General features: G+C 36.9%; 1 protein-coding gene across 4 annotated transcripts in view; it reads right to left on the reverse strand.

Annotated features, from left to right (window-relative positions):
• Positions 1-27,653, reverse strand: part of PTPRM (protein tyrosine phosphatase receptor type M) — a 773,614-nt gene that overhangs the window by 461,263 nt on the left and 284,698 nt on the right. For all 4 annotated transcript variants that reach the window (XM_045527889.1, XM_045527892.1, XM_045527891.1 and 1 more), the window contains exon 5: positions 16,733-16,848. In XM_045527889.1, the coding sequence (XP_045383845.1) occupies positions 16,733-16,848 (116 nt within the window). The remainder of the gene's footprint in view (positions 1-16,732; positions 16,849-27,653) is intronic.

Here is a 27,653-nt window from a genome sequence, read left to right on the forward strand (position 1 = left end):
TGGAAATTTGTTACAGCAGCAAAAGGACACTAATACAACAACCATCCAGGAAACAAAAAAAGTCTATGGCTTTTTGAAGACATACAGTAGTTGTGTATCTTGATTTGTCAGAGCTACACAGCAAATCTTTAAGGTTGTGTTGGGTCTTATGTACTATTAAGAGTTCTATTCAAAAGCTACTACTGTAGCTACAACAAAAGAATAAAGTTGGAGGACTCATGCTTCTGAACTTCAAACCTTACTAGAAAGCTACAGTAATCAAAAGGACAGTGTAGTACTGGCCTACAGACAGACATAGACCAATGGACTCAAACAGAGAACCCGAAGATAACCTCATAAATAAGGCCCACTCATCTTCAACAAGGAAATATGATCATTCAATGGCAAAAGGGCAGTGTTTTCCAACAAATGGTAATGGTAAAAATTTGATATCCACATGTAAAAGAATACAGTTGGACCTCTAACTTATACCTTATGTAAAAATTAACTCAATGTATCAAATACCTAAACTCAAGAGCTAAAACTATAAATCTCTTAGAAGAAAACAAAGGGAAAATTCTTCATGATCCTGGATTTGGAATTGATTTATTAAATATGATGTAAGCAACGATAACAAAAAATAAATTAGACTTCATCAAAATTAAAATGTAAAAATTTTTGTGCAAATAACACTACCACGAGAGTGAAAAGATAACCAACAGAATGGGAGAAAATATTTCAAAATCATGTATCTGATAATGGATTATGATCCAGATTATATTAAGAAGTCCTACTAATCATCAGGGAAATGCAAATTAAGACCACAATGAGATATCACCTTACTCCCATTAGAATAACTTCTATTAAAAGTCCAAAAACAATAGATGCTGGCATGGATGCAGCGAGAAAGGAATGCTTATACACTCTTACTGGGACTGCAAATTAGTGCACCCTCTATGGAAAACAGTATGGAGATTCCTTAAAGAACTAAAAATAGACCTACCATTTGATTGAGCAATCCCACTACTAGGTATCTTCCCAAAAGAAAAGAAGGCTTTCCATCAAAAAGATATCTGCACTTGAATGTTTATTGCAGTATAATTCACAACTGCAAAGATGTGGAATCGATCCAAGTGCCCATCAATTCATGAGCAGATTAATAAAATGCAGTATATGTATATCATGGAATACTACTCAGCCATGAAGAAGGATGACTTAATGCCTTTTACAGCAATTTGGAGGAAACTAGAGACCATTCTCCTAAGCAAAGTATCTGAAGATTAGAAAAACAAATACCACATGTACTCATTATTCAACTGGAATTAACCAATGAGCACACATGTGCAGAGGGAAGTAAAACTCACTGGAAATAATGCAGGGGAAGTGGGGAGGAGGAGGGGTAAAAACCTACCTAATGGGTACAATGAACATTATTTGGGTAATGGGCACACTTACAGCTGTGACTCAAGTATTTCAAAGTGATCCATGTAACCAAAAACATTTGTACCTCCTTAATATTTTGAAATAAAATAATACCATAATATTATTAGGAAAATAAAGAAGTCCTACAACTCAACAACAAAAAGACCTAATTAAAATGGGCAAAGGATTTAGACATTTCTCAAAAAAAGATATAAAAATGGCCAATAAGCACACAAAAAGATGCTCAATATCATTAGTCATTAGGGTAACACAAATCAAAACCACAATGAGTACTTTACACCTAGTAGGACAGCTATTATCAAAAATAATGAAAAATAATATTGGCAAGGATGTAAAGAAATTGGAACTCTTGTGCATTGCTGGTGGGAATGATACAGCCATTGTGGAAAACAGTTTAGTAATTCCTCCAAAAGTTTAACATGGAATTTTATTCTACCCAGATGTTCTACTACATACCATCCAAAGGAATTGAAAACAGGGGCTCAAACAAATACAGTACGTATACACTAATGTTCATGGCACCATTATTATGATTGCCAAAAGGTAGATAACAACCCAACTTTCTAACAACAGAAGAATGGAGAAACCAAATGTCACAAATACATTTAATAGACTATTATTCAGCCCAAATGCCCAGACATGAAAGAGAGAGGCATCATTCCACGGGAAAAACAATCTGTACCTTGAAGGACATTATTTAATTTTTTCCTTTTAAATCTCAACACTTATAGTTTAATACAAGTCTCCTTGTTTCTTCATGTGGAAAACTTTTTCAGGTCCAACAGCAACTTCAGATTCTATATTAGCTCTATTATTGTCACAGAGGGAATGAATGGCCTGAAAAAATGGCAAAAATATTTTCTGTCTCTTTAAAATATCCTCCACTCCTTTTTGAGAACTAAAGCCTGCATCCCTGCCTTGGTCCAGTGGTTGGGAGGGGCAGCGTCAGTCTTTTGTTATTTGTGCTAAACGAAATGGCCTAGCCCAGACCTGGTACAGGGAGGTCCTGGGTGAAGGTCAGGGGGATTGTCTTCAGCAGAGATGGGACAATCAGAATCATCAACTGCAGTTGAACAGTAATTGCCTGAAGCTGAGAACCCATCCTTTAAAAGCTCTGTTTTTCTGCTTATTATTAGGATGATGGCATTTCAGACAGGAGTCTCCATCCTCCTCCTTTGCCGGCAAAGTATTAAAACTTCTCTTTCCTCCTCCCCAAACCATTTGTCCTTATTCTTCTGATTCTCTTCTGATTCGGCCTCGTGGAGAAGTGCTGAGCTTTCAGTAACATTATCAAATGACATGCAAAATTGAGCAATCCACATCTGAGGTAATGCAGTCCACATCTGGGTCAATGGAGGAGAAATAAGGAGAAAGCCCTTCCAAAGTACTTGGGATAAGGGGTGGGGAGAAGGGGAGAGAGAGATCTCATCCATTATTTTGTTAGTGTTGATGCAGTTCAGGAAAAGCTACCCCAAAACATGACACCTTGTCATACTGAGCATTTCAAGCCAAAAGAAATTTAAAAAACACAGAAGCAGTAAGGTCATTCTTTGTCCTTCTCCTACCTCCTCCCTCCCCTACAAACCCTCATATGACAGGTGTCCTGCCCTACACCTGGAGGTAGGGAGTGTCACACACAGAGGCCAAGAAGAATCTGAACAAACAAGCCTTGCTAAGTTTCCCCAGTATATCACCACTAGATCAGACCCTTTTGTCCTCCAACCACACTTTTGTGTGATTGTCCATAAAAATACACAGTTTTCCCATAGTCTTTGGGCCTTCACTTAAGGCTCCTGTGTCATGTAAAATATTATATTAAATACATTTTTATGCTTTTTTTTCTCTTGTTAATCTGTTTTTTGGTATAGGGGTTTTAGCCGTGAACCTTGCAGTGGGCGAGGAGAGGCTAACACTCTTTCTCCTCTACAGTGTCAAATCCTGTTTCCTGGGCCATTAGGAAATGAGGCGGACGCAGCGTTCAGAGTACTTGCCAAGCACCATGCAGCATCCCCTAGGGAGCTCTGCGGACACAGGCAGAGCAGTATGGGATAAACACCAGGAAGCTCAGGTGGACTAGAAACGAGGGAATGACCAGAGCCGCAGCTGCTTGTCGGCATCAGTGCTGACGTCTGTTTCTGGTGCCTCGTCCGCGACTTCCCCAGCAGACTTATCCATCCCTTTGATAAAGTCATAGATGGGCTTATCAAATGCAGAGGTGACAACGAACGAGCACATGAATGGACAAAAAGGGATAAAAAAAGATATCTACAAAGGCAAACAATGAATTTAAACTAAGAAGATAAGCATCGATCAAAATAAATGTAAATCCTGTACTTCCTTACAAAATGAGACTTCATGAGCGGATAACTGCAGATACGACTTTGGAGAATCTCCATCATTAAAAAACATATAAAGATTGTGAAGTAGATTTTTTAAAAACCTCATTCAACATTCAGATGTATTAACAGAAATAAAGTGTCTGGAGAAGTGGTAGCTCTAACTCCTGTGCTGAAAAAACCCAGCACACAGCACTTCCTCCTGGGCCCTGTGTCTTCCTCCTCCTGAAATGCTCTCCCCACCGTAGCTAACTCCCCTCCCTCCTTCCAGTGACTGCTAAACTCTCTTCTCACTAATGCCTAACCTGACCCCTAAATTTAAAACTGAAACATTCTCCTGTGTGGCACTGTCTAGCTGCTCCTTTTTGAATACCACTGACCCCTTCCTAACACACTACATAATTCACTTCCTTGTTGCGGTCCCTGTCTATCTCCCCAACTGGAATGCACGTCCCCTGAAGGAGGGATCTTTGCCACGCTTTGACTCCTGTATCTCTAGCACACAAACCATGCCTGACACCTCCCAGGGAGGTGAGGTGGTGATACTAACAGGGATTTAGGCGTTGAACAAGTGACTAAATTAGTTGATTTTAAGAAGCCTGTTGGTCATATTCCCTTCCTCAACTGGAATTAAACTGGGACGTGCAGGGAATAGTGACCACCCCGATTCCTCTGATGCAGGACAAGGGCAGAAAGATGAAAGTCCTTTTCCCTGTTGTCCTCTCTCCATGACAGCGATGCTCAGAAAGGACAATATGTTCAGAACCTCGGGTACTACTGAGCAGCTAGGAGCCTATGGGGAACCTTTAGAGGAACAAAATGATGAAAATGTACATCAGGTAGAGATAGCAAATTTCCCAGCCAGATTTCTCCCAATTTTTACAGAGTTAGGAAGAGAAAGCCCTGCCAAGCACGAGAGCTCTACATTCTTAATAGCAGGACAGAAGAATCAGGAGAAATGACCAAGGACAAAGGCTGGGCACCCAGGCTGTTCTTTGCCATGTGAAAGCTCACAAGGAGAGAGAGCCCAGAACACAACTGTTAGGGACAAAAACCTCAGACTCCACACAAAGTATGACAATGGAATGCCCAGGGCTGTTAAAGAAATTATTGACCCATCCTTTGTTAATTTAATGAAACCAGCATAATGACGATGCCTGAGAGATGATCTTACTAGGTTAAATACAGCTCTTCATAAAAGCAAGATTATCTTTAAACATGCATGTATTTCAATTTGAGCAAGGCAGAAAAAAGTACTGATAGTTATTTAAATTAGACTTACAACCTTTTTTTATGCAATGGACTAACTCTAGGACTTCTAAATGAGCAGTAATTTACCAGCAAAAAGATACATATTAAGTCTTTCAGAAATAGTTTCACAATAATCAGAGCAATGATTGAAAGAAATTGCGGTCTGGGAAGTTAGCAGCACTTGCAGCAAATTAATCAATCTCAGGCATTTTGGAGCTGCTTGGAGTGCACAGGCTTAGAGCAGATATGAGCCAGTCCCTCTTTCTCAGCCACACAGGTGGAGATTAAACTGCATTTTCATTACTTCAATAGCAAAAATAGCCCGTATTATCCCACTTTCAAATATGCCCATTTGTAAAATCCCGATTGAAACTCTTACTACCATCAAGATCACTAATAACATTAGCAGGGCCTGCAGTAATTTTATCTGAAACATCTCATAAGCTAAATCCAATATTAATTGATTACCTCACCAAATCTACACTTTCTACAGCCCATGTATCTTATTTTAACTATTAAGATAGTGGTGACCTTTAGTTTCTAGGCCACAGCCTCGCTAACCCAAATATCAATTTAGAATACTGTAATAGAACCAGAAGTTCTTACTCATAGCATCAAATACTACCAATATATATTGACAAGCATACTTTAAACTGACTAATGAATATACAGATAGCCAAAGTTATATACAGATACGCAAAAGAATATTGTATTATTTGAGCATCTTATAGGCATGTTCAAGTAGAAGTTGATCGTGGAGATTTAGAACCTCATTCTGTTATCAGACACAGTTTATTTCATCATATATTTGTATTATCTGATTAATGTTATTTACCAAACCTCTGTTTAAATATTATTTAGAAGTTCATCCAAATAATGCAGGATATACATAATAAATCTAGTAATGAGAAAGAACAATGAAATTAGAAATTCTTTAGTCTTAAAATCAAATATCCAACTGTTGACAGGATTAACTCAGCCAAATCAAACTAAGGAGCTCGACGCTAATATTTTCTTAGTATTTAAAGGCTAAGACGCAAGCCCACTCACTCCCAAACTGTACCTGTGGCACTCCAGCATGGGGAAGGTGGCAGTGCCCGTGCTTCCCACTGAACATAATCTCAAAGACCAGGCTAGCCATTATCACGGCTGAGAAAGAGCCAGAATGCCCTGGAGAAATGGCTAATTCTGGGTCTGAGGTGGAAAATCGAAAACATAAACCCAGAACACGTTATCACACCAGAAAGCAAAGCAGCTATCTGGGACAGCTCACGTCAGGAGTCATCCACTCTCAGTAAGCCCCACTGCGGTGGATGGGGCAAGATTTGAGCAGCAATAAAGACAACTGTAATGGATTCAAACACATGGAAAGTGTTTAAATCCACAAGTTGATAATGATGACAACAACGACAGTAATAACAATAACCACCATGGTCACTTTTAGGTGATGCCAGTGAGCCACCTCATTAATTTGAAAATTTGCTTAAAAAAAAGACAAAGTATTAAGCATTTACACCATCTTCCCTTTATTATCATTCACTATCAAGGTAACCAAATAGTCGATATGGAAGAGCCTTTCTTTTTAGAAGTATTCCACCTACTAAACAATGAAAGTGATAGAATTGGACCATTCTGCAACCCCTAATAGATTACCAAACTGAGGCAATGATCATCAATGGCTGATAATGTCACAAAAAGAGACACAGTTTGCTAGAAATAATAGAATACTTTAAATAAGGACAGGAAGGCGACAAGCAAAACCCCAAATATGGGAAAGGACAGGACAGTTTCCACAGCAATCACGATGGCCACAAAACAGGGAAGAATGGGTGGAGAAGATAAATACGAGAAGGATTAAGAGACTCCACATCCAATTGCAAAGTGTAAACTTTATTGCAATCACAATTCAAACAAGCTGCTAGGAGAAATAAAGTTATAAAATAGTCAAGGAAAGCTGAATACTGATTATTTTTCTAGGGCTTACACGTGTTTACATAGTCGTCATCATCAACTTGTGAATTTACACTACTTATACAGTGATTATTTTTTTAGGGGCTTTTATCTTTTAGAACAGGGGTCAAAAATGCTAAATTTGGCCCGTTACCTGTTTTGCAGAGTTTGAAAGCTAAGAATGGTCTCTACATTTTTAAATGGTTGAAAAAAAAAATTAGAATAACATTTTGCAACAATTAAAATTACACAAAATCCAAATTTCACTGTCCATTAAAAAAAGTCGCATTGAAGAGTGCCATGCTTGTTCTTTTACAGTGTCCATCTCTGACTGCTCTGGTGTGACAATAGCAGAGTTGAGTAGTTGCAGCCCCGTGGCCTGCAGAATTTACTATCTGACCCTTTACCGAAAAAGCATGCCAACCTTTGTTTTAGAAAAACATTTACAGTTATTGCTTTGAAATAATCAGAGGAGAGCAGGTGAAAATACAGATGAGACATTTGGTCACATATTGTTAGTTGTTGAAGCTGGAGGTTGAGTATATTAAGTTCATTATACTATTCTCTTTATCTCTGTTTAAGTTTACAATTTCTACAATAAAATTAAAAATAAAACCTTCATCAAAGGAGCAATTAGAAACTAATCTCCCATTTTTGCACATTTGATGGACTATTTTAACCATCACTATTTTCCCAAGAAAACAGACAGTTTTGCAGCTGGCTTATCAATATCCTAATGCTATAGGAATCAAAGAGCCATTTTATCTAAGTGTTACTCACTTTGTGCAAAAGAACAGGGCCATTATATGGTAAAGGTCCCTCGACAACACAAGAGAAAATTCAGTTTGGTGGAAGGGAGCCGTATCCAAGTGGCAGCAGCCCTGCTGAGCCACAACCTTTGCACAACTAATAACCACACCCCTAGACACAGAAAGTGTGGAATATAACTTTCTGAAATAAAGGTTATAATTGGTCTATAAATCTCAAGAATAAACAGAAACTTCACTAACTTGTCACTTATCCTTGTGTTTAGTGGACATCAATTCTTAGAGGAAAACTACACTTAAACTTGTATTCGGACAATAGCTGATTCCCTTTCCTTTGGAAGAAGGGAGTGAAGGACGGCAATGCACAAGTAGGAGAGTGTGGTGGAGAATAATGACCCGCTTTATGACTTCAGAGCTCACCCTCTGCTGGAGCTGCCTGGCTGCTGCTGTGTGCCAGTCAGAGATGCCTACAGCCTTGCCCCAAACCGTGCTGTGCCGGGACTGCAAGCACAAAGTTTGCTCTACGTCCCCCATCTATGGTCCTACAGACATTTCCGAAATTAAAATCCCTCAAAAGTTGTCAAATTTTCTTTCTATCTCAAGGAAGGAGCTAAGTAAACCTTTCTCCCTCTTTTCCAGGTACACAATTCCAGATTACCAGACTGAAAATCTTCAAGGGCGTTCAGGGCCACCTAAAACAGATACATAAATCTTCTAGCTAAAATTCTTTCCCTTTTTTCCGCCCCTTCCAAAAATGACAGACAGAAGAGGGAAAAACTAGAGACATTAACAGTGTCCAGAGTCTCTAGGATCCTCATTCCCAGGCCTGTATTGCTGACAGAAGAGACAAATGATCTCAGATTCAGAGCCCTCACTCGCGCAATTCCAGGGGGGCCATGGTCACCTCTGCCTTCCCTTTTCATGGGATGGCCTTGGACGCTCAGAAACAAGTAAGCCAGTGAACCTTCCAACGAATATGAGAAAAGAAAGAGAAGAAAGACTTTCACAGGATTTATGACTCATAGGTCCAAAGGGAGCAGCCCTTAAAATTAGTGGCTGATGCCTTTTTGTTCTGCCCTCCAGAAAAAAAAAAAACAAACATCTTGACCTGTAGTTTCCAAAGTCCAATTTCAAGTCCTGGCCAGGATACCTTGTGGTTGGTTGCTGGGGAGAAGAAAGCTGCCCTGGCTGTTCCTGCTGCATCCTGGCTGAAGTGCCAGCTGCTTGCATCTTTTTTTTTTTTTTTGACTAAGGTAATATCACAAAGTGAAATTTATTAATTTCTTCTAGAATCTCCCTAGATAAGTCATACTGTTTTATCAATATAAAAGAAAGCTTTACCTTTAAATTAAAGTAATCCAAAACCATATTAAGTTAAAACATACGCTGTATGCTTGACGGCTTTCAGTGGTTCCAATCTGAACATTTAATATTATATTATATAGACATAGATATTTAACTGACTAAAACAATAATGGATGTGATTTTAACCACTCAAAATTTTAGAGAGCAAATGGTTCCTATAGCAACTGAAGACAGTCCTCTTTGTGCATTTCTGGTATTTTCTATGATGCTAAGTGATGTTAAATTTATGCTTTAATATATATGGTATAAAATACCCAAGTTAAGCTTGCCAAGGTAACCATAATTTTACTTCTTTTCAAATCATTTTGTGGCTTTTATATATAACAAAATTGTTCTGAAAAACAGTTATGATTTTTTCCCTCATAATCTATAAATGAAGCTAAAAGGCACCATGAAAGGTTGACCACACATACACATCACTTAACAAAAAGCCAAGGCAAAACCGCGTACACAAAAAATTTTAATTTTAAATTCTGATAAAAGCTATCATTTAGATTATTACATGTTGTTTATGAATTCATGAGAAAATGTTTAGGTTCTTCTCTGTACTACACAAGAGACATTATGGTTCAGGACATAGATTTTGAACATAGATGGCCTGGGTTGAAATCACAGTTCTTGTTATTAGCAATGTACCATTGGAAAAATCATTAAAACTTTCTGAGCCTCAGTTTCTTCTTCCATAAATGGGCACATAATAAAGTTCTTATAGGGATCAAGGACAAAAATGCCTGAACATCACCTGGTACCTAGCACACAGCAGTACTTAGCAAATGTAGTTATAATTATCTCATTTCAAATACATCTGTTGAAGTCAGTAATGTAAATACTATTCATACAACTTATAATTTCTTCATAAGCCAAATTCTATAGTAGGTCAGAGAACCTGTTCCTATAAGAATCATTGTAAGTTACAAAAAGAATCTCAAGATTTCCCTTTTTTCCTCAGGAAATAAAAGGTCCAAAATTATCTGAGCTCAGAAAAAGAACATGAGAAATTTATTAGACTGGTGAGAAATACTTTTTTCACAATTGAGTAACTCATACTCAGCTAAGTGGAATTATATGTCAAACTCTCAAAAAAATATATCTTTCTGTAGGCCAACTGCTAAAAAGAGTAAAAAAGTTTTAACTCCAGGTTTTTTTTTTTTAAGAAAATTAAACTACCCAAATTAAGAGCTCATATTGAATTACATTCCTTACAAAAGGTAGAGCAGGTAGGTTTAATTCATCTGTTACTATACACAGGTGTTGTCATTGTGCAAACTCAAATGGAATAATTTCCTTATTAAAGGTATATTTCTATTACTTTTAATTGAGGTGCTATGGCAAGACTTAAAAAATTTTTATGATAGAGAATAAAAAAGCCTAGGGAAAGAGTACAATAAATGACAGTTTTGGAAAGATGATATATTGACAATATTTGCTTCTAAAATTACTCTAACATATGCCTGTTTCTCTTAATCAGTGTTTGCAACTCTGCATGGTATTTGCTGTATAATCTGAAACAGCAGAAGAGATGCCACCAGGTTCCACATATCCCTCCTCTCCATCTCTCTGGACAGGAACTGTGGGCCTAAAGCAAGCATCCCAGAAGGACAGAAACCGCCCTCTCTGCCTGTTTGCCTGCTCCAACTCTGAACCTGCCTAGGAGGAAACACATGATTTGTCCCAGTAGTCAGTAAGATCCACGCACTGGTAGTTATATTCGCTGAGCATTTGCAATGCCACAGGCACTATTCCAGGTGCTGGGTTGTGCCAGTGTGTTTAACAGTTGTCCCCCCTTAACCACAGGACATACATTTCAAGACCCCCCTAGAGATGCCTGAAATCATGGATAGCACCAAACCTGACCGCTGTCAATCAGAACACATTTCTGTTCATTTCTCCCACCCACAAATTTGATGCTTTTTCCTTCTTAACTAAGCACTTATCACACTCTGGCTGTAACTTTTGCAGTTTGAAGTGCAACATAAAAACTAGAATGAATTTCTTTTTCCTTCCTCACAATTTCAGGGATACAAGATTCATTCTTATCGTAGATCTCAGCTAGCTCAGCATATACTTTTTTTTTCTTTCCTTAAGTTGAGCACTTTTTCACTTAAAGGAAGCACTTTATGTCTTCTCTTTGGCATATCTGAATTGCCAGCGTCTTTGACTCTTGAGCTTTTGTGACACAATTAAGTAAAATAAGGATGCTGTGAACACTGGACTGTGATTCCATGACAGCTGATCTAAGAACGGAGACAGCTCCTGAGTCACTAACTAGTGGTGAACGGACAGCAACTACAGCGTGGATCTGCTGGACAAAGGTCTGATTCACGTCCCGAGCGGGACAGGGTAGGACAGCAAGAGATTTCACCACGCTACTCAGAACAGCATGCAATTTAAATCTTATGAATTGTTTATTTCTAAAATTTTCCATTTAATGTTTTCAGACTGCAGTTGAGCACAGGTGACTGAAAGAGTGGAAAGTGAAACCTCAGATGGCTGGGGGAGGGCTACAGTACTTTACAGTAACATCCTGTGATTACCTTTTCTATTTATATGAACTGATGCATATTGTGAAATCATTTTAAAAGGCTATTTTGGTACCTAACTTATAATAAACTGAAGCTCTGTTTGCAAAAGAGTAAAACTCTCAATTATGTTGTGCTATGATGGATTCTAAAGTTCTAAAGTTTAACACAGATATTTCCACAGTAAGTCTGAGACTATCTGATTAAAAGGCTAATATTATTTGAAATGCAAGATCACTCAGTGCAGAAAAATGTTCAATTGACAAAGTTCACTATTTTGTAAATAAATTAAGTTATACATACAGATATATACATACAAACATAAATGTATTATATATTTAAAACTGAGTTTCACTAATAAAATGTAGTTACCTGTAATAAATATAAAAGCTGAACATATCACTGTGCGTCTTCTACCTTTTCTGGGACTCTGTTTTCTTGTTAATAAAATTAAGAATTTAATCTGAAGATGGTCCCAATTTCAGAGGCCACATAATTATGTAATTCTAAAAGTTAAGTCATTTAAAAATGGTCGGAACCTCTAAGATCTATTAAGAGAAAACGGTTCTTTTTCAAGTTTTCTTTGCCATTCACTCAACACACACACATCAACCCCGGGCCTGACCGAAGTTTCCACTCGGCCACTGTCGAAAAGGCATCTCTACCAGCCTCCGTGCTTTCTGCGTGGAGGCTGAACCTTTTTATTTCCTACCCACTCTGAGTAGGATGTGGTAACTACGTAAGAAGTGTAAGGAATGGGAGAGTCTCCAACAATGATCAGAAATGAATTAAAGAGTTATAAAAATACCAAATCAGGACCAGAAGCAGGAGAAGAGGAGGGTTTATTAACAAAATAAACGTGCCGGGAACTGTGTGGTGGACTCACCTGCAGATGTATGAACAGCAACACTAGCTAGCTTTTGTCACCACCTTCCTTTACTGAAAAGCTCAAATACGTATTATAAGTATGAATTCCCAAGACAAACAAGCAAATGTAGGAAAATAATAAAAATTTGAAATACTAAAGAAAGTAGTTTTAATACAATTAAACATGGTTTAAAGGTCAATGACTACATAAAAAATTTGCAACTCAGAAGTTGCCCATCAGCAAACAAAAGTATTTAAAAAAGCATAAAAGGAAGATAATAAAATTCCATTTTCTCTTCTAATTTTTATATATGTGTGCATATATACACAATGTATATGTATACAGACATACATACTGAGATATTAATAGTTTCAAAATGTAGGCTTCAAATGTTACAAGTGATTGAAAAATTGATAACAACAAGAAATATACTCTTATTTTAGGGGCTTGAACAGTTTTCACAGATACATTTTAGTATCTCACAATGTTACAGCCCATGTTTGTACGTATAGATTGCCGTATCTAACAGCATACAGCAAGCATCTTCAAGGCCTTCGTTGCATATCCATTTTGTACTATAAGAAAAGAGTTCTACAGATGCTGTCTTCCTAGTGTAGATTTTCTGGAAGGTTTTAAGTACTTTGCAGCTGTAATGATGGTTGCTCATGTACTGGGTTTAATTCTGTTGTTCAGAATTCTAGAAAAACTGATCTCACATTGCAATAACCTGTGTGGTCCACAGACGAGATGAAGAAAATACAAACAGATGGTACACATCTGTTAATCATAAACATTTCTTCATTAGTGTCATCAGATTTATTTGTGTTATGTTTTTGTAAAAGACTCTGACAGGGATTATATTTAATCTATATTTTAAACAATCAAAACCTTGGACATTTTTTATAGGTGTGGATCAATATGACATGTAATACATGTGAACATTTTTCAGTATAGTCAGGATGGCTCCTTGATATTAATCCTGTAATGTTGGTCACATCCAAATTCTTCTAACAAAGTGTAAGTGCACACGCCTAGTCACCTACCTTCCAGATATGAGAACACAGCATAGCATAGCAGAATTAATCAGTGGTAGAGGAAAAGCAAAGAAACACGGTTGTACTATCCCCAACTATGCCATTTACCTTTTGATCTAGGACAATCCTGAACCTCACACTCATCTACAAAACAGATATAACACAATGGAAACACCCATGAAACTCTGTGTAAAACACCTCTGGTGGGGCTCAAAGGATTGCAACACAAGTAACAAAAATGACTATAAATGATTACACTCAAAAACACTGATGTCCACCAAATAAAAGATGTGCTATTAATTTCTAAATCTTGACTTACTCTTGGGGAGATTCCAATCGTAGAAAAACCTATGAATATTTTTTCCTTCAATTTTCTGCCTGGATCTCAGAATTACTTTGAGGATCCATGTGAGTTTACACAAAGAAAGGCATTTTTGAAACTGTTACAGCATTAAAGTATTATACTTCTGGATCAGAGAGACCTGGTTTGTGTCTCCCCACAACCTCTAAGCAATGGCCTGAGGCAAGAGGGCGGAATAGCTCTGCAAAACCGGCACCTGCTGGAAATCCTCGTCACTACGGGCAACCTCTTGGCACACACAGAGACTAACAGAGACCATCCTTGCAAGTGAAGGGCACTGGTCTCATTTCATAAGCTATTAATAAAATAACCACCTCCCCACACAATGCCTACCCAAGCGGGGGAAATAAATTATTTAACAGTAAAATTATTCTAACATCACAAAGATTCACAACTAAATAGCATCTGAGTCCAGGACAAACTAAATTTTACTTAAAAATTCAAAGTCATAACAGTTCTGTGTCATCCCCTCCTCTGCAGTGCAGTGTAGAGAGCTGCCGGGCAATGAGCAGTCACTGGTGACAAGAAGGGCAAGGAAAAGACTGGACAAGAGAAAAGAAAGGCGCTAGTGGACTGTGAAAACAATGACCAACACTGGAATTCAAATCCAATAGAAAAAAAAAAAAACCAAACCTAATACACGGGAAATTCAACATGACAGTCGTACGAGGCTACGGAATACAGGGACCAGTTATATACCTTATGTGTGCCTTTTTTCTTTCCTGATTTTAAACATGTGTTGCATTTTGCATCACAGACTAGTGATTTCCAACTCTGGTATATACTGGAATCAGCTGGGAAGCCTTTAATAAAATATCGAATGCTGGGCCCCACCCCAGACGAGTTAAATCAGAATCTGGGAATAGGCTAGACATGTAAAACAAAATAAAACAAAACAAAAACCACCTCCCAAGTGATTCTACAGTAGAGTCAGGAATGAGAACTCTGCATTTAGATCCTTTTTTCAAAAATAACAACTAGCTTTCTCCACACACATGACAAATTCTCTTTAAAAAAAAAGTTCCCGACTATAATGGGAAGTAGTGAAAGATTCCCAACCCCAAATAAGTGCTCAAGTTTAAGCAGGGATATACCAAGCCCAGGACATTTGCAAAAACAAAAACAGCAAATAGTGTCCTCAACATACCTGTAAATTCTTGGGAATACATAACATATTCTAAGATATCCAAGTCTAAGAGAGCTTACACTTTATATTGTATTCTCTCAAGTAATATTATCAAAAATATTAGAAGTAAAAGATATTCTTCCTTGAATAAGTAAGATTTCTAGAGATAAAGATGAAAAGAATAATTTCATTTTTATCAGGTGCTTAATGCTTTGTGGAAAATGTCCACAGAAGATGTCTGTCTCATCATTAATTACCACAGACAGCCAATCTTGATCGTGTTTAATACCAAACAACCACTAGCTGGGAAAACAATTCTGAATCCTAATATCAAGAATTTAAAACAACTGAGAACTGGGATAAAAAGAAAAAATGTTCAATACTGAAGACAATTTTCATGATGCAAAAAGCTCTTAAAGTAGCAATTACAAAACTTTCAGAGACAAGGAAAAAAGTAAAGATGAATTTGGAACATACAATTTCAGTCCTCTGCACACATTCCTCCTCCCTGGCTAGGGAAGTCTCTAACAGGGACAGTCAGATACGAAACAAGAGCAGCAGAGGACCCAATCCTTTTTGAGAAGTCTTCTCTCTAGAACATATTCCCCAGCAAACAACCCAGTGCTGAGTAACCTTGGGATAGTACCTTTGCACGTCTCCCAACTTCCCCAGAAACAGAGGAATAAAAAGACCATTGATTTACATTGTGATGATTAACAGGGATAAGGGATTTAAAAACTATAGTGTCACACAGAAGTGACACATCACAATCATAACCATACTGCAGAAGGAGAGGCGTGATAGAGGTGGAGAGGCGACAGGTGCAGAGGAAGCCAACATGTGTGAAGAGGTGGAAGCCCACGTGGAATGTGAAACTCAACAGTCTACACAGGAAGACTGAAATAGGAAGGTCAGTACAGCTCAGTAGCAAACTAAAAATAAGTCATATTTTTTTTTTAAAAAAGCCCACACAAAAGAAAACAAGGAAAGAAATGGAAAAAAATCAACACCAGTCAAGATGAAGAATGAGCAGCCTGCAGATTAAGGCTTAAAAGGAAGAAACAAAAATGAAGTGGGAGAATACTAAGGGAGAAAAAAAAAACCCAAAACCTAGAGCCTAAAGAAGTGGGTGGCATTCTGGTTTGAGGGGACAGGCAATTTAATCCCACTCATTTTGTCAGCATTCCTAAGACCATAGATCTATCCATGAAATGTTCTGCCATGCAAAATACACATGGTGGAATTTCAAAAATTTTAAAATAAGTCACACAATCTGCAATTACACTAAAAAATTTATACTTTAAATGCTCAAAAGTAAAAGATTATTAATTTCAAAGTTTAGGCTTATTGCTTGGAAATTCAAATCACAAAATGTCTATACACTGTGTGTGTGTATGTGTGTGATTCTTTAGATTTTTCACCAGAAGAGCAGGGGAAGAGTATTATATTTTGTATTTAATACTTTAATATACTCCTCTAAAAGTAATTTGACAACCAGATCTCCCAAGCAAGATGGCTAAGCAAAAGCAAAAGAGAAAAAACTAAATTATAAAAAGGTGTGTGAAGAAAATAATTAGCTTATATAGAATGTTTAGTAATCTGGCCACTTGTTAATAAAAGGAAAAGCCTCACTGGGGACCTGACGCTGGCTGTGTTTCTCCACGTTCCTCTCCCAGGGCAGATCCATTCCTTCCCCTGGACTCCCACTTAGCTGGTGGAGTAAGTTACCGTACCTGTAGCCAGAGCCTGTCTCCTGCCACGGTCCTGCCGATGGCGCTGCACTGGAAGGTGGCGAACTGGCCGGCATTGACTTCCACGTTCTGAATCCGCAGGAAGTGGGGGGTTCTGGCTACATGAGGAAAAAGAACGAAAGACATGAAAAGGGGAGATCTATAATGAATATGTGTCGTTTTCAATCTATCTTCAATTTGGGGCCTTTTCATTTTGTTTACCTTGGGAGAAAATAATGCTTTTGCTTACATGAGCTTTAAAGGTTTCACTAGAATTGTAAAAGACACCATGAAAGGTTTTGGTGTGCTCTGTAAAAGAATAAAATAAAGCCAAGCATTCTGGGATAGAATCAAACAGAAAGAAGATATTTTATTGTTCCTGCTGTGCAAATTATCATAGCTCAGCAGTCTGCTTGTAATAACAGATCTGTATTAATAAAGATTATACTGAAGCCTAATTGATGTTTTGAACAAAAACATATTAGATATTTATACTAGCAACATGAAAAGAACAGTAAGAAGTTAAATGATGTTGTCAAGGAAACTTTTTAACCAAAGTACAGAGCTGTGCATAATATATATTTTAACACAACTAATTGGTATGCAACATTATTTATGTAATAATTTTCAGCTACCAAAAATACTATCCCTATAGACGTACTCTGTGAAATGATGCTGGAACTGCAACAGCATGGCAATTTTTGCTGATTCTTATTTCTAATTCAAGAAGAAGGATTTCAAATTCTAAATAGCACTGTCTCATAATGTGCATTGTCCATATGGGACAGCTGTTTAAATAAGGGATTATTCTATCTGATCTGAGAAGTGCAGACCAATTTCTGTATCACACTGAAAACAGGTGTCCAGGAACTGAAATGATAGGTCAGGACTTAAATTTTATGACAACTTCTACTTTCAGGAAAACATTCTCTTATCACAACAATGATAGAGTAAAAGAGTTGCAAAGCGGGGGAGGGTGGGCAGTAGAAAAGGATGAGAATAAGATGATAGTACTTTCTGGAAGGGACACATAAATCTGGATAATAACTAGAATACATTTGTTATGCCTTGCCAGCTTTTCCTCATTGCCAGTGTGTCTTTAGGCCGTGTCTAGACACTTACAAAAAATGGTGCCCCACTGCTGGGTGCACAAGATTACAAAGCAGTGCTCACATTGGCCTGAGCAGAACATAATTAGGAATGAAAGTAGGTTACTGCCAAATAACAAAGAAAAATGCATTTTAATATCAATAACACACAGGAAAACCCCATTACTAATTTGGAGGCTGCTAATAATTCAGACAATGTATTCATGATGCTCAGCATACAAAATGTTCTCAATGCCTTCCAACAAGGCAGCATAACTAGGGACCATGGTTTCTTAATACTAATATATTAGTGTACAACTCCATGAACTCTATTTTTCACTGACTTAATCAAATTACCCCTTGGCTCAAGAGTAACACAATTCTTTGGTTTTTAAAAATTGCCATAAAAAGTCCCTAAATCGAATTTCTCTTCTACTCTTGGTTCCTGAAAAACTAAAAGACCCATTGTTTTTAGAAAATGGAAAAAGGTAACATTTATTGAGTAATTACGTGCCAGAAACTTTTCCACTGAGTACTCATAAATGTTCTGTGAGGGAGATGGTTTCTCCCTTTCTCTGATGGGAGCAATCTGTGGGTACTTGACTAGTGAGTATCAGAAGCAGGAAGTAAACTCAGGACTATCCAGTGCCAAAGCCCAGATTTGGTCCAGGAAGCCACAAGGCCTCCCCCTGACTTCCCACCGCCTCTACCTTTCCTCACGCTCTTAATCCTGCTTGGAGGACCCCCGTCTGCCTGTTGGCATTTTAGCTTCTTTCAAGGCCCTTCTGAATGCTATTCCCTCCATAAAGCTTTGTGGATTATCTCATCTTGCTGCTAGACCTTCTAATATCACAATAGCAATAGCACTTGATGTTAATGCCTTACACATAGCAAACACTCAGTACCATTAAAGTTAATTCATATTACTTAAAATTAGTAAAACCACATACACATCCTTAAAAACTCTTGAGATTACAAATTCTGTAGAATTCTACTCTCCTACCTTACCTCTCATACAAGTGAAATTTTTACCACATAAAAAACTTCATAACCATTCTGATTTTAGGTCTACCTAAATCCCCCAACATGAAGAGACATCATTAAGAACCCTGAGAGTCAAATAAATGAATAAGAATACATTAGAAGCCGAAAAGCTGTTTTCTTGTCAATCTCTATCAAAACACCAATGACATTCTTCACAGAAATAAAAAAAAAATTCCTAAAATTTATACAGAACCACAAAAGAGTCTGAATACCTAAAGCACTCCTGAACAAAGGGAACAAAGCTAGAAGCATCATACTACCTGACGTCAAAATTTACTGCAAAGCTATAATAAGCAAATCATCATGGCACTGGCATAAAAACAGACACAAAGACCAATGCAACAGAATGGAGAACCCAGATATAAATCCACACATTTACAGCCAACTCATTTTTGACAAAGGTGTCAAAAACATACAAAGGAGAAAGGACTGTCTCCTCAATAAGTGGTGCTGAGAAAACTGGACAGCCACATGCAAAAGAATGAAACCAGACCCCTAAATGCATCAAAGATTTAAATCGAAGACCTGAAACTATAAAAGTACTAGAAGAAAGCATTGGGGAAATGTGCAGTCCCCAGTCCCTGGGCCACAGCCAGGTACCAGTCAGTGGCCTGTTAGGAACCTTGAGCCCTGCATCACTGCCTTAGCCCCACCACGGTCTGTGGGAAAACTGTCAGGCTGCACAGCAGGAGGTGAGCGATGGGCTAGCGAGGGAACCTTCATCTGTATTTACAGCCACTCCCCATCGCTCGCATCACTGCCTGAACTCTGGCTCCTTTCAGATCTGTGGCATCATTAGAGTCTGCATTATGGTGAGCTGCATAATTATTTCATTATATATTACAATGTAATAATAGAAATAAAGTATACAACAAATGCAATGCGCTTGAATCATCCCCAAACTATCTCCCCTTCACCCCTGGAAGATGGAAAAATTTATATTCCGTGAAACCAGTCCCTGGTGCCGAAAAGGTGGGGGACTGCTGTTCTACAGCACTGCAGGGTGACTATAGTTAAAAATAAATTTATTGTGTATTTTTAAATAGCTAGAAGAGAGGCCTTGGAATGTTCTCAGCACAAAGCAATGATACATATTTGATGTGACAAATATGCTAATTACCATGATTTGATCATTACACATTGTATATATGTATGAAAAATAACTTTGTATGCCATAAATATGTACAATTATTACATGTCAATTAAAAATAAAATCGTTTTTTTGTAAAGAAAGGACTCCAGAGAACTCTCTTATCCTGTTTGCCACGTGAGGACACAGCAAGAAAGACAGCAGTTTGTAACCCAGAAGAGGGCCCTTGACATAACAAGACCATGACGGCATGCTGATCTCAGACTTCTAGGTTCAAAAACTGTAAGAAATAAATTCCTGTTGGTTATTAAAAAAAATACTAAGTATTAAGTTCTGTAATCTTTCTTAGGAAACTTACAAAATGCATGCACTGTGCCCTATCAGCAAACTTAATAAAATATTTGAATATCAGGATTGTCACCAGTTCTGCTAAATGTCTGTTTATCCATAGCAAGCCTAGCTTTGGAAGATTGCTTTCTTAAGGGCCATATTTTGAGCATGGTAATACTCATTTAAAAATGCAATCTGCTAATACAGTTGGCCCTCCAGATACATGGATTCCACATCTATGGCTTCAACCAACTGAGGATCAAAACTATTTGAGGAAAAAAAACACATAAATTAACAATACAATAATAAAAATAGCACAAAAATATATTTAACAACTATTTACATAGCATTTACATTGTATTAGATATTGTAAGTAATCTAGAGATGGTTTAAGGCAGCGGTCTGTCTCCAACCTTTTTGGCACCAGGGAATGGTTTCATGGAAGATAATTTTTCCAAGGACTGGGTGGCAGGAGGGATGGTTTGGGGATGATTCAACTGCATTGCATTTATTGTGCAGTGAAATCTCTCTGCTAGTGATAATCTGTATTTGCAGCCTCTCCCCAGTGCTAGAATCACCACCTCAGCTTCACCTCAGTTCAGCAGGCATTAGATTCTCTTAAGGAGCACATAACCAAGATCCCTAGCATATGCGGTTTATAGTAGGGTTCACGCTCCTAGAAGAATCTAATGCCACTGCTGATCTGACAGGAGGCAGAGCTTATTTGGTGAAGTGAATGATGGGGAGCGGCTGTGAACACAGATGAAGCTTTGCTGGCTTGCTCGCCTGCCACTCACCTCCTGCTGTGTGGCCCAGTTCCCAACAGGCACAGACCAGTACCTGTCTGTGGACCGAGGTCTGGGGATCGCAGGTTTAAGGTACACAGGGGGATGTTCACCATTTTACATAAGGGACTTGAGCACCTGCAGATTTCAGTATGGGGGGAGGTGTCCTGGAACCAATGCCCCTCTGACACCTAGGAATGGCTACACTAACTGTCCTCAGGGGGTTGTCCGTTAGAATACAACTGACGCTTTTAATTAGGGGGTCAAAGATACAACTGTGTGATATCCAGCCTTTCTTTGTTTACCCATCCTTAATAAAGATATGTCGTACAGAATGACAGTTATCACTTCTCCTTTACAATTATTCTGATCCTCAACAGGGCTTTCTCAAAGACTATCTGTACATATTACTCCCATGGTAAGGTTATGGGTCTAAGGAATTTATGCCTCTGTTCAAATTATATTTTAGGAGAGGCCTTTCCCTGGAACCAATTGATTGCCTTTGGCTTAGGAAATAATGTTGTTTGGTTAAGAAAAAGACTACTAGAAAAATATCATCTGGCTAAGATAACAAAGCCACATCTCAAATGGAAACCAGAAGACATATAATGCTATTAAGTGTAAACATTTTCATAAGCAAATGATCCTTTTCAAATGAAAGACAACCTGAATGGAAAATAGTGACTCATCCATTGGGATGAATAAGACAAAGGGACTGTGGAACTCTATCTCCATATCATATTTCTCCAAGAAAATGAAAGTCAAACTTTCTGCTAATGATGTAAGTTTTTTCAATAAACATTAAAGATTTATATAATCTTCCAAAGTTTTAAGTTGCCTGGATTCTTCTTGTCTAGTGCTATAAATCCTAGAACCATTTTCAGGTAGCAAGCAGTTTAAGGCTAACACTATTTTAAGATTTGGATTTCAGCACATGTGTTCAAGCATGAATACTTCATTCAGCCCTTTACTATTTCAGAATACATGCAAAAGTTCCTACACCTAAGCCTTAGCAGAATTTTTTTTAAATATATAAAACAGATTTTTTTTAAGTACCTATTTCATAGGTGTGGTATCAAAATTAAACAAGATGATGCAGGCAAAGCATTTTATGTGCCTGATACCTGGCCCTCAAAAATGTTCTGTATTACTTGAAATAACTGATCTATCACTGGAAACTGGAAAAGTGCCCAAGAAAAAGAGCTCTACAGCCATAAAAATTTAGATTCCATGCTGAGGTGGATGCTCTGAATCTTGCCAAACTACTTTAATTGTATACCACCTTTAGAAAGGAAAATTTCAATCTATCTCATATTCAAAAAGAAAAATTCTTTCCCTCTCTCCAAATTTATAGGCCATTTGTCTCCTGGATACTTTTTCAAATGCTATGCCAGCTTTCTTCTAAAATCTGTAGGAGTTCTAAAAACTAAATATCTTCTATGAATAACAAACGGGTTCTTGGTACAACTCTCCTATTTTCTCATCCTGCCATATTGTTGCCTCTTGCTAAGAAAGAATAGAGGTTTTGGGGTATTAATTGATCTCAAATCAGCCTTTGATCCCAAAGCCAAGAATTAACATTGACCAAGATGCAAATCTTTTTGTAGATGTTTCATTATTATTGATTCTTCAAAGCCTGCATCAAAATACTTAGCAACAAAATCAGAGATGAGAAATTTGCAAGATCAAAGTGCAAACTGAAGTGGAACAAGAGGACTCTCTCCTAACCCCTTCTATTTTAATTTACATTTTGATGTAATGGCATAAGTTGAAATGCACTGGATGCATGCCCAACTGCCAGAATAAACAGTTAATGTTTCCCTCTATTTGTGTAACATATCATCATAAACACAGAGCTAACTGCTGCCAAAAAGAACAGGCTAGTACTGCCTACTCTAACACTGAAAACCAATATATTTTGCAAATAATTTTTTGAATTTTAAAATGAACACAACTAAATTCCCCCATCTAAGAAATCAATCACTTTAGCTATTTAGTTTTATGATTTGCAGCTAATTCTATGAGTCTACCAAGATATAGTACCTGATAATAATAACAAATAATACTAATAGCTAATAAGCTCTTTGTGCTAAGCATGGTTGTAAGTTCCTTTTGTATACTAACTAATCTAACCTCTACACTTACCCTATGAGGAAAACATTATTATTGCCATTCTCATTGTATGAATATATTTATAGGTCTAAAAAGGCCAAGTAACTCTGGTGACAGAAGCAATAAATTTTAATCTTAACATGTTTAGGTCAAAATTATTTTTGTTCTGCTTGCAAGTTAAGAATCAGTCTTGGCCAGGTGCAGTGACTCACACCTGTAACTCCAGCACTGGGAGGCTGAGGCAAGAGGATCACTTGAGGCCAGGAGTTCCAGAACAGCCTGAGCAACATAGCCAGACCCCATCTCTGCAGAAGATAAAAAAATTAATGGGACATTAGTGGCTTACGCCTGTAGTCCCAGCTACTTGGGAGACTGAGACAGGAGGATGGCTTGAGTTCAGGAGTTTGAGGCTGCTGTGAGGTATGATAGCGCCAATGCACTTCAGCCTGGGCAACAGAGCGAGACTGTGTCTCAAAAAATAAAAATAAAAAAATAGGTCTTAATGGAAGAATTACTCAATTGAAGAAACAGATTCAACATTTTTACTAGAAAACAATCAGTGGGCACTATATGTAAATAACTTTTGGAAGTTAACTATGTCTTGAAGAACGATAGTCCGTTGGAGAAAAATCCAAGTTAAGGTCCTACATGGTTAAAACAAAACATCAATTCTGAGTCCTATACATCTCTCAGCCAAAGCATATGGTTCTATCTTTATTCAGCAGAACATAATTCCAAAAACAATTCCAATTTGTACTCTGTCCCTATTATTCTCATTTTAATTGCACTAGTTAATAAGTCTTCATAAAACAATCAAAATTTGGAAGTAGGCAAACAATGTATGACTATGCAAATTAATAAGTGAATAAAAAACATTTAAAAAAAATAAGATTAATTTTCAACTTAGGATGCCATATTGTGAACTTGGGATTTCCAAATGTTTAAAGAAACTACTGACTTATTTCATATTGTCCAACTAGTAACACAGAATAGTCTTGGATTTCGTATTACATTTATCCAACATATAGCACAAAGTTTATAAGGGCTTTATGTTAAATATGTTTCCCTTTATTTTGTATTTTTAAATTGGCAGCAAAATAATGCGGCATGATTAGGTACAATTAGAAGACTTCAGAATTCAAAGTATCATACATGTAAATAACTTTGCATTTAATGTATCAAAATGGCAACATATAAAGAGATTATATACCATGTCTAAGTGGATTTATCCTAGGAATGCTAGGTTGGTTTAACATCCAAATATTAATCCATGTAACACACTACACCAATAGAATATAGGACAGAAACCACATGATAATCTGATAGACAAAGAAAAAGGATTTGCTATAATAAAACCTAAAACCCTTAATGATAAAACATTTAACAAACTAGGAATAAAAAGGAACTTCCTTCCTGAAAACAAGCATCTGCCAAAAAGCCACAGCTAACACCATGCTGAAAGACTGAAAGCTTTCCTCCTAATATTAGTAACAAAACCAGCACTCTGCTCTTTCCATTGCTATTCAAGGTTATACTGGAGGTTCTAGCCATGGCAAATAGACAAGGAAAGGAATGAAAGGCATCTAGATTTAAAAAATAGGAATCTGGATACTCTACTTGAAGATGACATGATATAAAAGCCTAAGGAGCTACAAAAAAAAAAAAAAGTAGAGCAAATAAGCAAGTTCAGCAAGGATATGATATATAAGGTCTCAAGATCAATGTACAAAATCAATTGTATTTCTACAAGTTAGCAAATGAACAATCCAAAAATGAAATTTAAAAAATATAATTCCCCTTTTCCACTTACAATAACATCAGAATACAATACTTAGGAACAATTTTGCAAAAGAAGCATTTAAGGCAAACAATTCTCTGAAAACAACAAACACTACTAAAGGAAATTTTAAAAGACCTCAAAAAAAGGAAAGACATCATAAGTTCATAGATTAGTAAACCTAATATTGTTAAGATGGCAATATCCCCTCACCCAAAGTAATCTACAGATTCATCACAATCCCTATCAATATCCCAGCTGCTATTTTTTGGCTGAAATTCATAAGTTGATGTTTAAATTCATGTGAAAATACAAGGGATTCAGAACAAGCAAGACCATATGAAAAAAGGAACAAAGTTCCAGGATTCACAGATCCCAATATCAAAATATACTACAAAGTTACAGTAATTAAAAACAGTGTGGTTTATGTAGAAGGATGATCATATAGATCAACTGAATTGAACTGAGGGTCCAGAATTAAACATTTATATTAATGGTTAGTTGATTTTCAACAAAGGTGATGGATAACCATAGGCAAAAAGAATGAATTTGCACCACTTTCTTACGGCATACATAAATATTAACTCAGAATATCTCATATACCTGTATGTTAGAACTGAAACTGTAAAACTCTTAGGAGAAAACACAGGATTAACCTTTGTGATCTTGGATTAAGCAAAACATTCTTAGATATAACATCAAATAATACAATTGGCACAGGCGAGAAAAGAAAAAATAGAAAACTGGACTTCATCAAAATTTAAAACTTTTGTGCTACAAAGGATGCCATCAAGAAAATAAAAAGACAATCCACACATTGAGGGGAAATATTTTCAAACTATATGTCTAACAAGGAATTTGTATCTAGTTATATAAAAAATTCTTACAACTAAATAATATAAAGATAAATAATTCAATTAAAAATGGGGAAAGGAGCTGAACAGACATTTCTCCCAAAAAGATACACAAATAGCCAATAAGCACATGGAAAGATGCTTATCATTAGCCATTATGTAATCCAAACCACACAGAGATACCACTTCAAATACAAGCGATAGCTGTGATAAGAAAAAAAAAGGCATAAATATTGACAAGAATCTGGAGAAATTGGATTTTTCATATATTGCTCTTTGGAATGTGAAACTATAGTCAATTTTAAAATAATTTCATATTTCCTCAAATGTTAAACATAGAGTTACAATGTGACCCAGCAATTCCACTCCTAAGTATACAGCCAAGAGAATTGAAAACAAATGTCTACACAAAAACCTGTACATAAATGTTAACAACAGCATTATTCACAATATCCAAGGGTGAAAACAACCTGAATGTCCATCAACTGATGAATAATTAAATAAAATGTATATATCCATACAATGGAATATTACTTGACTTTAAAAGGACATGAGGTATTGATAAATGCTACAACATGGATACACTTTGATATATTATGCTAAGTGAAAGAAACCAGACACAAAGACCATATACTACATGATTGCATTTAAATGAAATGTGTAGAACAAGCAAATCTATAGAGACAGAAAGTAAATTAATGATTGCCTAGGGCTGAGATTAGGGGACAGAGGAAGTGGAGAGTGACCGTTAATAGGTACAGGGTGTATCTCGGGGGAGGGGTTAAAAATGTTTTAAAATTAATTATGGTGTTAGTTCCACAACTCTGTGAATATATTAGAAACCACTGAATTATACCTTTTAAATGGGTAAATTCTATGACATGTGAATTATATCTCAATAAACCTGTTAAAATTCTATTGGGATTATAAGATATAAAAATACATAACAGCACCACAAGGTAATAATAGAAATACCCATATATGCAAAGCTCACAATGTATTTAGAAACAGGAGACATTATGAAGTTGATAAAATGCTTCTTCAGTTTTTCCTACCAGGAATATTGAACCAAATTCACAATATATTTTTAGCATGCATACCAAATACAAGAATTATCTGTGTTTATTAGAAGTGGTCTTAAGCTGGAGAGCTGCTGAATCTGCACAGCCATCTCCACATTTCAAGCTGATCCTGCATCTTATTGTCACTACATTAAAATCAACTTTATGAGCAACTGTATACTTGTATCAGAACAGCTACTATTAAAAAATGTTGTAATGCTTACTCATAAACCCATATGAATCCAAATAGGAGCCTTTACAGTGAAGTAAATGGGATTCAGCAATTCCGCATCCATTCGGAAAGCATAGTTTTAGAAATGAAATATTTATGCTCCTTTAGGATTTAAATTTAATGAGCATCAAAATTTCAGAATAATTGATTATTATTAAGCAATCTTGTTAGGAAATCTCATAAAATATTACCCATAAAGCTTTCCATTTTAAGACCAAACTATTGCCTTCCTTAAAATCTTTATTTGCATGTTTCCCCCATAAACTTAGAGATTCAGGAAAAAAATAACTACAGAAGGGCTATCATCAAAACCATTTAAGGCTTACAGTTCAAAATGCTGTTGTACTATACATCACCTTGGTAGGGAGCCTGTTTTGCAATTCTGTGCCTCCTAACAGCAGTTCGCAAAGCCAATTAGGTATTAGCACATGTATTCTCCAAAGGAGAGAACGTAAACACCGTTTGTATGGCTATAGGAAGCTGGCTCCTAAGGGAAGAATGAAACTGCAGGAGACACATTTTAGGAGTGGTCTGATAGAAGGGTAAGTCTT

The sequence above is a fragment of the Lemur catta genome, chromosome 16 (genome assembly GCF_020740605.2).
Source record: "Lemur catta isolate mLemCat1 chromosome 16, mLemCat1.pri, whole genome shotgun sequence".
NCBI lineage: Eukaryota > Metazoa > Chordata > Mammalia > Primates > Lemuridae > Lemur > Lemur catta.